Source organism: Pteropus medius, unplaced genomic scaffold, assembly GCF_902729225.1.
Source record: "Pteropus medius unplaced genomic scaffold, Ma_sr-lr_union100, whole genome shotgun sequence".
Taxonomy (NCBI): domain Eukaryota; kingdom Metazoa; phylum Chordata; class Mammalia; order Chiroptera; family Pteropodidae; genus Pteropus; species Pteropus medius.
Window position 1 is genome coordinate 890,605 of NW_024354498.1, and position 12,380 is coordinate 902,984.

At 37.3% G+C, this 12,380-nt stretch overlaps 1 protein-coding gene across 1 annotated transcript; it reads right to left on the reverse strand.

The window, feature by feature from the left end:
• Positions 1–362: 362 nt before the first annotated feature.
• Positions 363–2,938, reverse strand: DDX53 (DEAD-box helicase 53). Its single transcript, XM_039852287.1, has 2 exons — positions 2,830–2,938; positions 363–2,224 (listed from the first exon to the last, which is right to left on the reverse strand). Exons 1-2 carry the CDS (start codon positions 2,936–2,938, stop codon positions 363–365), a joined length of 1,971 nt encoding a protein of 656 aa, XP_039708221.1.
• Positions 2,939–12,380: the final 9,442 nt, after the last annotated feature.

Genomic DNA, 12,380 nt, shown 5'->3' on the forward strand with positions numbered 1-12,380 from the left:
AAACTATATTTCAATATAGTACAACTATTTTAAAGTAAGAAAAGCACCGCCGTTGTCCTCTACCAAGTCTTTTAGAGAAGAGACAGGTAGATGTGGCAGGCTATAACAGAAACTGAACTCTAACCAACACATAATATTTATTTTTTCCCCACATAATCTCTCACTCTCTCATTTTCAAAGCACTTTTGAATTTATTAAGGAACATACACAACATCAAAAGCTTAGTGGTGTTATTTAAGAATTAATTAGGTGTCTTCAAACTGCCAGTATATTTCCAATACTTCCTATGGATCTTGAATACTGCATATCTTTAACATGTCTTGAATCTTCCAGTAGCCTGGTACAACTTTTCAAAGTAGACATCAGTAAAACTGCTTGGGTTTTCCTCGAGATTTCTTGTGTCTTTTTCTCGAGTTCTTCTTTTGTTTTCCCGTCTTGTGTTGTTCAGCCATTGTTACAAGATCTTCTGGGACACTTTGATTTGCTCTTTCCAGAATTTTAATCAATTCGGGGACGTTCTTCCTGTCGCTTTGAGTCATAAGTGTAGTAGATGTTCCCATCTTCCCTGCTCTTCCGGTACGCCCTACTCTGTGTACATACTCTTCAATACTCCGTGGAAAATCGTAATTATATACGTGTGTGACATCATCAACATCGAGACCTCGGGATGCTAAATCAGTAGCAATCAATATTTTCACATCTCCACTTTTAAAATCATTTAATGCTTGCTCACGATCACTCTGTTCTCTGCTGCCATGCAAGGATTGTACAGGTATGCCTTGGAGGCTTAAGTCGCTGGATATGTCATCAGCAACAAGTTTTCTGTTGACAAATATGATGACTTTGTCTTCGGGCGACAAGTTTCGTAGGAATTCTTGTATAAGAGATCGTTTTTCTTCTTCTGTGGTAACAGTTACATTTTGCTTTACTGTGTTTACGGCAGCCAAATCAAGAGTACCAACATAAACAATCATAGGCTCTTTCAAATAAGATTGTGCAAGTCGATGAATGGTATCTGGCCAAGTTGCACTTGTCATAATTGTCTGCCGATCTGGGCGTATGTCAAATAAGATCTTCATTATTTGATGGTCAAATCCCAGATCCAGCATTTTATCTGCTTCGTCTAGAACTAGGTAGGTAATGCTTTTTAGGTTGACAAATTTATTCATTTGTAGATCATTCAGCCGTCCGGGAGTTGCAATAATGATGTCTGTACCTTTGGCAATGTCTTTTATTTGTTGTTCTCTACTTCCACCGCCATATATACAGATACTTGTAAGACCTTTATATGAATACTTAGAACATTCAGCTTCCACTTGAAGAGCTAGTTCTCTAGTCGGTGTAAGGACTAGCATGCCAGGTCCATTTCTTTCTTCTCTAGATACTGGTTGAGAATTGAGATGAATAAACCCAGGCATTAAATAAGACAGTGTTTTGCCTGTTCCAGTTTGGGCCACTCCTATAAGATCTATCCCTTGTAGAATAATTGGCCACACCTGTGATTGAATTGGTGTTGGCTTTTGAAATCCTGCTTTTTCGATGTTTTTAAGCAGATCAGGATAGTGCTGGAAAGCGTCTTTGAACTTCAAAGTTGGTTTGGGGATGGAACGTTTTTCACCATCTTTCCAGTCATCGCATATTATATTGAAATTTTCTTTTCTCCAGTTGTCTACCTGAACTTGAGATAGTGAGCTTGTTGCTTGGGATTCTATGTAAAAATTTTTCTTAATTGGTGGTAAACCTGCCCATTTTCTTTTATTCCACTCAACAACTCCTGCCCTGACTCGATCCCAATCTATCCAAGGCCGAGCTTGTGTACCAGTGTTATCTGTGCTTAACTCTCTTCCAGCAGAGGCTTGGGATGCAGCATTATCAACGCTGGATTCTGAACTGTAGCTTTCTTCTTGTTTTTTAACAATAGTTTCTATAGCCTCTTTGGCCTTTGCTTTCATGTCCTTGCTGCCAAATATTTTTACCACTGCTTCAGAATCACCTTGTGTGATAAATATTTTGGTGTTTGTCATACTCTGAATGTTTTTTATTTTTGATCCGCCACGACCAATCACCACACCGATCATGCTGTTCTTTATTTTAAAGCAGAGTGGTGGTTCTTGGGGGCCGGACGCCCTAGGCTCCAGGTGGCTGGAGAAGCCCCTCCAGCCCCTGCCTCTCCCGCCGGCTCCGCCGGCTCCGCCAACTCCGCCGACTCCGCCGATTCCGCCAACTCCGCCGTTCACACTCTCCGCTTAACTTCTGCTGCTCCACACCTCCGCTAACTCCGGCTGTTCCGCTAACTCCGCTTAACTCACACTCCGCTTAACTCCACTGTTCATTGTCTCCACCAACTTGCTAACTTCAAGCACTCGGGTTGGAAAGTCTCATGCACTTCTGGGTTGGTGTTCTCCCACACTCAAGCTTAACTCGCTACTCCATTAATTTGTTGGTACCCCATAATCTCTTTCATATCTCATTGGAAATTTGCTATATTCACAGAAAGAATTGTTGTTTCATGACCAGCATCTCTTCATGGTAATCTTGTTGTTCTATTAATTCTCTCAAGTTAATTTCATGAATTTTAATTTAATCTCATGAATTTAATTTGCTTAATTTAATTTGCTTAATTTAATTTTGCCATCTTAATCTCCACATTAATTTGCTTAATTTAATTAATCTCTTCATGACCTTCCATTTCATAGTTTTCAGGTTTTCTTTGCGGTTTTATGTTTCTACGGTTTTTTACATAGTTTTCATGTTTTTATTGTTTTTTTATTGCTTTTATGTTTTCCTTTCATGTTTTTTCAGGTTTTCATGTTTTTGTTATTTTCATACAGCTCGCTTTTGCCGCTTTTGCTGCCTCCCCCTCTCCCCTGCCATCCCAGCCGGACCTGAGATCTCTTGGATTAGGCTCTGTCCACTTCTGCTCCGGGGCCTCAGCCATTGCTGGTAATGGTAAGGTTGGCGCGGACCTCTCGCACACCTAGGATTGAGAGAAGATGTGGCCTGAGGCCTCTCTCTCTCTCTCCAGGCTCTTGACTGGTGGCCTGCTTCAACCAGCCTGTAGGTAGCTGTGGAGCCGTTACCTAGGGAATCATTGTCCCACGTGGTATCAGGGCGGGACTTTGATGGCCTGACCAATCACAGGCCTGGTAGGAGGGTGAGGTAAGCAGACACTTCTCGAGCAAAATTTAAAGTGATACGCTCAAGGGCTGAGTCTATAGGCCCATAGAGGACCCTGATTGTGAGTGTTTCCTCAACTTTTGTGTAATAGATGCCTCAATCGCTCACCTCATTTTAGTTCTGGCTCAGGTTGGAGCAGACTTGAAGTACGCCTTGAACTTTTCCACGGAGTCTTTTTAATAAGCCGGTTAGTTCATAGGAAAAAAAACAGTGGATTAAAAAAAAAAAACTTGTTTGTTTCACTAAGTTTCTTTTTGAGTAATGATACTTAGTCTAGATAAATTCACCAATTTTGCATCCTCTACGTTAACTTAAATTGTACCATCAGAAGTCTGTTAAGTGCACACTTAGGGATGCCATTTTGGCACTTATTCTTTGACTAACCTCCAACTTTTTTTTTCAGGCAGTTTCTATATATTATTTCATAGAATGCTGGTTAGAAGAGAGAGGAAGTAGTGTCTAAGGTACCTTAGGCGGTGTTTTCAGTAGTCTGCTGGTTTTCTTAGTGCATCTTAATTTTTTTCCTTCCCCATGGTTTCATAGGTTCACTGATCTTAGAACTAGCAGGTTATATAGATGTCATTTGTTAAGTGCAATGCAGAAGACACCCTGGCAGCAGTGGGGGCAAGTGGCTGTCCAGCTTCTGTTTAAACAGTCAGAGGCAAGAAGCTCACTTTGCTTCAAGGATATCCATTCCGTTAGGAGGCAGTTTAACGGTTACAAAGATGCTGTTGAACTAAAATATGCCACCTCTTGTTTGTTTAGGTCCTCCTTCTGACTTCTGAAGTTACACACAATAGGTTTGATTTTCCTTGTATCCGTGTATATGTAAAGACCACTGTCAAATCCCCTTAAGGTTTCTGTTCATCAGGGTAAAAGTCCTCTTTTTGAAAACACTTCTTGATATGACTTGCTTTCTAAGATGTACACCATCCTGTTCCTTTTGGACATGGTGCATTGAGGACCTTTTATGATGTGGCACATAGAACTGAACAAAACAAATCTGCAGAAATGGCCTTACCTTTACTATTTAGGTCCTCTTCACTAAGCATGACAGTTCTACTAATTGTACCTATGAACTCAAGACACAAAGCTGAGCACAGGAACATGATGGGCATTTAATGCATTCTTCCTCATTCTGTACTTATATGGTTGATTTTAATTTTTTTTCTTTGTTTAGTAAAAGTAGGCCATATATTTATCCTTTTATATTCGTCCTGTTAAGTTTGGTCAATTGAAGCAACCTAGTAAATATAACTTTAATGCTGATTCTCTCATCCCACATAGTATCCTCTAATTTTAATTGTTTCGCTACTTATGCATTTATGGCATCTTTCTCTCTTCAGTTAAAGTTGCTGATTAAAATTTGAACATGTTTGAATATTAGATAGAAGTTTGTGACACATTGGGAAAATTTTTATGTCAGCGTTTTTATAGAAAGCTGCCTTTAAAAATAAAAAAGACAAACATTTATTATCTGACACAGTTTCTGGGAGTCACTAACCCAGCAGTGGCTTAGCTGGGTGGATCTGGTTCCGGGTCTCTCACGGGATTTCAGCCAAGACGTCGGCCAAAGCTGCTTTTTGTAGAAAGAAAATATTGCTGGCTAAGTATATTGGGAAATATAAAGCCCTACATCCTCTTTGTAAGAGTCACAATGCGTATTAGGTATCTCAGGAACTCTGATAATTACAGGAATTGAGAAACTCAATTGGACATTGTTTAACTCAAAGTTTCCAAAGGAATTTTCCAGTGAAACTTCTTCTCAATATATTAATTAATCATTTACATGGAATAATTTTAGATTTTTAAAAATTACACACATGGTGCACAGGGTTCCCATATACTTTTCACCCAGTTTCAGTTTCCCCCAATCTTACCTCACACTACCATGGTACATTTATCAAATGTAAGAAATCAACCTTAGTATGTCAATATTAACTAAACTCCAGACTTTATACCACCAGATTTACAATAATGTATATTTTCCGTCCCAGGATCTAGTACTAGCCACTGAAATGCATTTAGTTGTCATATATGATTTATGATAATTTCTCAGTCTTTTCTTATTTTTCATAACCTTGCCAGTTTCGAGTAGTAATGGTCAAGTAATTTGTACAATGTCTCTAAGTTTAGGTATGTGTGATGTAATTTCTTACGATTAAACTTGGGTTGTGGATTTTTGAAGCAAGTTCCAAGCTTCTTATGCCTTGGCTCTGCTATCTGTAGAATGACATACGAATGCCTGTCTCATACACAGAGACACAAACACATAGTTACACTACTTGGTTCATAGTGGGAACACTCTAAGTCTCAATTACCCATGTTACAGAAACAATAGATATATAGAGACAATTATGGATGTTCCCAGATGCCTCAAGAATTTCCCTAAAACTTTCCTCTGATCCACATCAAAATGAAAAGAATAAGGACAACCAAAGGTTTATTTTAATTAATCTAAATTTATTCTATTTAAATGTTTTTATTCTAACATCATGCCCTTCTATTTATTTTTAAATTTTTATTTAAAAATTTATTTATTTAAAATGTATTTAAAAATTAAATATTGGAGTGATATTGTTTAATAAAATCAAATAGATTTCAAGTGTACAATTCAATAATACATCATGTGTATATTGCATTTTGTGTTCACCACCCAAAGTTAAATTTCCTTCCGTCACCAAATATTTGACCCCCTTTACTCTCATCTACCTCTTCCGTCCCCTGCCCCCCTCCCTCTGGTAACCACTAATCCACTGTCTGTGTCCATGAGTCTGTTTTTCATGTTTATTTGTTGCTTTCAGTTTTATATCCTACATATGAGTGAAATCATATGGTTCTCAACTTTTTCTGTCTGACTTATTTCACTCGGCATGGTAATTTCAAGATCCATCCATATTTTTGTAAATGGCAGTATTTCATCTTTTCTTATGGCTGAGTAATATTCCATTTTACTATCCTTTTAAAAATGAAATGAGAATTGTAAATGATTTTTAAAGATCTTTACTAGGGGAAACAAATGAAAACTAATGCCAGTAGCCAGATTTGAGTTTTAAATATTAATGGTATGTGAAACTCAAGGAATGATAACTCATCTAACACATTAGCAATTAAACACAATTCAGAATGCTATTAGGTATTAATCATATTGGCAGGCAAGAGCTGGAGGGAGGTCTGGGAAACTAGAGAGGTGAGGCAAAAGACCTGTGAGGGATGGAGGTCTGATCTGTTACTAGGAGGTATGAAATTAGTGATAGGAGGATGTTAAAGTTTCAGGAGAAGAAACCAATGTGGCCTTGGTAAAGAGATGAGGGCAGCCTGGAGGACTAGGACAGAAGATCCAGGTTAAGGAGAGTGGGGAAATGGAGAAAAATAGTTTGGGTCAGGAGAAGGGAAAAGGGAACTTGCAGGAACCATAAAGACAATCAAAGAAGTTTCAAATTAATACGCTAAAGAAAGGAGTGAACCTAGAGTGAAGGACTCGTGACACTGTCAGTATTAATTAGGGAAGCAGATTCATATGAAGGAAGTAGGGTGAAATGAAGTGAATAATGGGGACTGTGTGGTATTTTAAGCACATTAGGCTGAAATACTTGAACAGTTTGTGACAGCGGTAATTCAGAGAAAGGAACAGCTAGGTACAGAAGGGATGCCAATAGCAACAAACTTTTTTAGTCTTACATATGACATGCATTTAAAATGCAATTATCAAATCATCTCATTTAATTATATTATTTAATTATCACAGCAACTCCATATAAATATTTTCTTCTTTCTTCATATGAAAACACTGAAACTCATAGATGTTACGTAATATATCCAAGTTTATGCAAAGGTATGATAGCTAAATTTTAACTCAAGTCTGATCAGCTTCAAAGCCTTCCTCCTCTACTACACTCTTGTTTTAATGAGAAAACATGCTGGATTTGGTGCCTGATTCTAAAGATGGTATGAAAGCAGTGTTTAATCAGAGATGACTCAAGTTTACAGGTCGAAGATTCACTGAAGCAAAGAATCTTAGAGCCATTTGACAGGGAAGATAGAGGGGAAGTCATTTGTGGGGCAACAAGAGTTTGGTTTTAGACATATCCAGTTTGTGGTGTTGTGGGGACATGCAAGTGGAAATGCTAAGTAGGACTGGAGATTTGGGACTGTAGTTCAGATGTGAAAACAGGGGAGATATTGTAATAACCAGCATAGAAGCTATAGTTGAAACAGAATGAATATTCTTCCCTAGAAAGAGGGAGTAACGAAAGACAGGTTTAAGAACATGTTAAAGAATCAGAGAATTCATATGATTAGATGATGAGAAGAGAAGGACAGGGAGCCAAGTGAAGAAACAAGAAATATTCAAGAGAATCAGAAGAAAGCATTATAATATGAAATAAGGGAAGAGAAAATGTTGAGAAGGCCCAGTAAACAATGGACAGGAGGTAAATAGACTACTGAATTTGGGAGAAGGAAATTAACAGTGACTTTCAGGAAGGCCCTTTTTGTTGAGTAATGGAGAAATACATATTGCAGGGGAAGCAGTTGGGATGAGAGAAGACGAGGCCACTGGGGAACTTTGTGTGATAGGGAGAGAACTGTACGTCTTTTACCAAAGCTGAAAGGCACTGTTATAACTTTTAAACAAGGTTTTTAGGAAATCAAGATTTCATGACCAAGTTACTGGGACTGCTCTGTGAAGGATCCAATAGATTTCAAGATTATTTATCATGAATATTGGAAGGAAACAAACTTTAATAGTCTTTCAAAATATGTGGGAGGATAGGATGAGGGAGAGAATCACAAGGAAACAAGAACCGTTCATTAGCAGTTTCAGAAAAGGAAAGTCTTTCTAAAAGGAGGCAGAGGGAGTACTGGGAGTTCTTTCAAGGAGATTACAGTGCTGTTTTTAGCTACCCATTAAACCTTTCTCTATCAAATTTAGTTTATTCTCCACAGTGTGGGGGAATGCATTATTTAGGTATATGAAGTGGGGCTATTGAGGTAATTAATTCTTCTCTCAGCACAAACAGTAAAAAAAAAATATGGTAAGCTGATTAGCACCTGCAATAAGCTCCTTTGGTTAGAAATTCTTGCTTACCAGTTACTTCCTATAGAAATTTTAACATATTGGCATTCATTCTTAAAATAATAATAACCTTCAATTATCCTTTGGCTCTATTTTGAGGTATTTGAAGGACTTTTTGGAACTATTTAATTTCTGATAGCTATGATGTAGATAAGTGGAAAGAACAACAGTATTATCTACATCATTTGCATTGTGTACAGAAGCCAAACAATAATCCTTAGAATTATGGAATTTTAGAGGCAGAAAGAACTGACTTTGGAGAGCATCTCTTCTAACCTTCTCATTTACAGGTGAGAAAGCTAAGATCTACAGAAGCTCTGTCCAATGGAAACATGATGTGTCACAGATGAAATTTTAAATTTTCTAGTGGCCACATTTGAAAAAAAAAAAAGGGGAGATTTTTGATTCTGGACAAGATGGTATAGGCACATTCTCCCCTATTTCTCCTACTTGTTTATTCTATATACATAACAAATAAGGAGACTCTAAAATCTGGAGAGAAGAAGGTAGACCAGTGAAGGACTTTGGAACTTGAGGAATGACAAAATGGTGTGTTCCCTGGGTTTTCTTTTTGCCTCCCTTTTATCCTGGATTGGGTGCTGGAGAAGCTTGCAACTGAGAAACACTCACAGGCATGGCCAAAAATAAAGTCCCAAGAAAATCCTGTTCTTTTAGGCCAAAGGACCAGGAAAGGATCAGGCTAGCAAGAAAGAAACCTTTTTGATAATAACTGCCCTACTCACAAGTCACAGAAAAACAAAAACAAAAACACAGTGCACCTCCCCGCTGTTCCTATCAGCAAAGGCCAAGTGGGAAGCCTAGATTTCCATCCTCATCCATCGGTAATGAGATGCTCCTACCTCTCCCCACTGGGGCGGTGTTCAAGGAGACCAAGTCTCTGAGACTATAGTTTCAGAACTTCCCAGAGGTAATGAGGGGCCCTCTTCACACTCCCTTCCTCTGTCACATCAGTGAAATCCACATGGGGAGTCTGGTCCCCCACCCTCACCTCGCAGTAATGAGATATGCCTCACTTTCTCCATCGTGCATGTGGAGTGTGAATAGGGAGCTTAGACTTCCACACCTGCCTGGTGTCAGTGGAGACCTGCTGACACAAAAGATTTAAGTAATATCCAAAGCCTCGTAATATACAAAATGTCTAGACAGAATTGACAATCATTCATCATATCAAGAACCAGGATGAATGAGAAAAACACATTAATAGATGCCAATACTGAGAAGAAGCAGATATTGGAATTATCTGAAAAGGTAACTATCATTTAAAAAAAAAAAGTATCAGTGATCAATTATGAACATACTTGAACCAAATGAGACATAATTCTTAGGAAGAAGTAGAAGATATAAAGAAGAACCAAACAGAAATATTAGAACTGAAGAATACAGTAATCAGAATAATCTCTCTGCACGGAGATAAGAGAGGAATGAAGCAGTGAACTTGAAGATGGAATAGCAGAATTTACCTAGTCTTAACAACAGAGAGAAAGTAGATTGAAAAAGAAATAGCAGAGCCTCAGGAACCTGTGGACCGTAATAAAAGCTCATATACATGTCATCAGAGCCCCAGAAGAGGAGAAGAAATATGGTATGAACAAATAACAGAATAAGGACTGAAAATTTTCCAATTTCATGAAAGGTATAAACCTATAGATTCAAGAAAATTAGTAAATTCCAAACACAAAACCCAAAGAAATTCATGATAAGACACATCTTAATCAAACTTCTGTAATCTAAAGACAATGAGAAACTCTTGAAAGCAAATAGAAATTATACATCACCTATAGGGGAGCACCAGTTCACATGGCAGCAGATTCCTCATGCAAAATCATGAGAACCAGAAAGAAGGGGCATACTATTTTTCAAATGCGGGGGAAAAAAAGGAATGATCAACCCAGAATTCCATATCCTGAGAAAATACCTTCAGAAAAGAAGATCAAGATATTCTCAAATGAAGGAGAGCAAAGAGAATTTATTGTTAGCAGGCCTAACCGAAAACAACAGCCAAAAGCACATTCTCTAAATGGAAAGAGAATGATAAAAGAAGGAACTTTGAAATATCTGGAAGAAGGAAAGAAAACAGTAAGCAAAAATATGAGTAAATACAGTAGAGTATTTTTGAGTTTTCTAAATTATACTTGACAATTGAAGCAAAGCTGTAACAATGTTTGATATGGTTTTAAATATGTGTAGGGGAAATAATTAAAACAATTATAATTGGGAAGGGAAAAGGACTTAAGAAAGGTAAGGTTTCTATACTTCCTCAAGCTGTAAAATGATACCAATAGACTGTGATAAGTTTTAGATATATAATGAAATACATGGAGGAACCACTAAACAGTCATACAAATAATATACCCAAAAGCACTAAAAATAAAATGGATTTTAAAAAATGTTCAAATAACAGGAGCTATGTACAGGAAATATGCACATGAAAATACACTCAAAACTATGAGTCAATAAGGGTAATGGAAATCAAAGCCATGACAATATACTACTTCATACCACCGGGATGGCTATAATGAAAAAGACAGACAATAATAAGTATTGGTGAGCATGCGAAGGAGAAATTTGAACCCTCATACATTGTTAATAGGGATGTAAAATAGTGTAATCACTTTGGAAAATATTTTGGCAGTTTTCCAAAATGTTAAATGTAAAGTTCCCATAAAAATAAGTAAATAAAGTTACCATATGACCTAACAATTCCACTCTTAGGAATTTACCCAAGAGAAATTAAAGCATTTTCACAGAAAAACTTGCTCGTAGATGTAAATGGCGGCATCATTCATAGTAGTTGAAATGAAAAGAATCCAAATGTCCATCAACTGATGATAAACAAAATGTGTTATGTGCATGCAATGGACTGCTTACTATTCAGCAATAAAAAGAATGAGGTATTAATAAATGCTGTAACATAGATGATCCTTGAAAACATGATGCGAAGTAAAAGAAGCCAGTCTCAAAGGCCACTTATTTTATCATTCCATTTATATGAAATGTCCAGAATAGGTAAATATATGTAGAGAAAGTATATTAGTGGTTTCCTAGGGCTGATGATGGGGGTGGGAGGTGAGGTGGACTTGGGAGTGAGGTGGAAAGGGTCATGGGTAGTGATTGCCACAGTTCCTTTTTGGGTAATGTTCTAAAACTAAATGGTGGTGATTTTTTCAAAATTCTGTCAATATACTAAAAATCATTGAACCTTTCACTTTAAATACATGAATTGCACGATATGTGAATTATAGCTCAGTAAATTGTTAAAATAAATAATACATGGAACTGTATGAATTTTAGGTTTCTGAGAACTTTGCCCCCTTTCTTCTATGTTATTTAATTTCATCATCTAATTTTCCCCTCTAAAGGCAATACAGTTTACAAATGAGAAAACCGAGGCACAAATATTTGGTTATTTTCCCAAGGTCACACAGCTAACTCCATAGCTCCATGAAGCAAACTCAAACAGATTTCCTGACTATACACAAGGGCGATTGACAGTAGGCCAGGGAAACATGGAGGAGGCAAGAAACGGAAACCATTCCCAATAAACATATTCAGTTGTGATAATCTGGGATAAAAAAGGCAATCTGGTGTGACAAGTTTTTATTACCTTCCTTAGGGGCTTTGAAACTGCTTGTAGTTGATAAAACCATTCAGACTAAGGATTTGGGGCAAGGGCTTATGCTCAATTCTTTTGCAGTGTGCATTGCTACTGAGGGAGATAGCAGGTGACTTAAGTCTTTAGTAAGAATCATTGTAGAAGAAGAGAAACATAAATGACAATGTTAACAACAACCAAAGCCTCTCTTAGGGAGTTTATTGATATTCCTAAATGATAAGAGTAGAAAATTTATGAAGAAAAGGCAACAGCCTTTAACGGTGGATTAATTTGGCAACTTGTTTTTCTGTCAGTCTCATTATAGCATTTGACAGGAAAATAGATGCATTTGATGGCATTTACTCTTTTTAACATAGCCATTACTTCAGAAATATTATCACTTTTGATTTTTCAATTTCTGCTGAAATGGTGTTTGATATAGTTTTGTTCTCATTATGGAGTCTCTGTCTCAATTTGCTGAAAAAGATTGCAACCCCAGTGAAGTATGGCAGA

What these genes read in the sequence shown, in the direction of transcription:
- DDX53 (XM_039852287.1), bottom strand. Translation starts at nt 2,938, where the DNA reads ATGGCTGAGGCCCCGGAGCAGAAGTGGACAGAGCCTAATCCAAGAGAT. An exon ending in AAAAGCGGCAAAAGCGAGCT is followed by an intron (nt 2,225 to 2,829) that starts GTATGAAAATAA and finishes TGAACGGCGGAG; the next exon opens with TTGGCGGAATCGGCGGAGTC.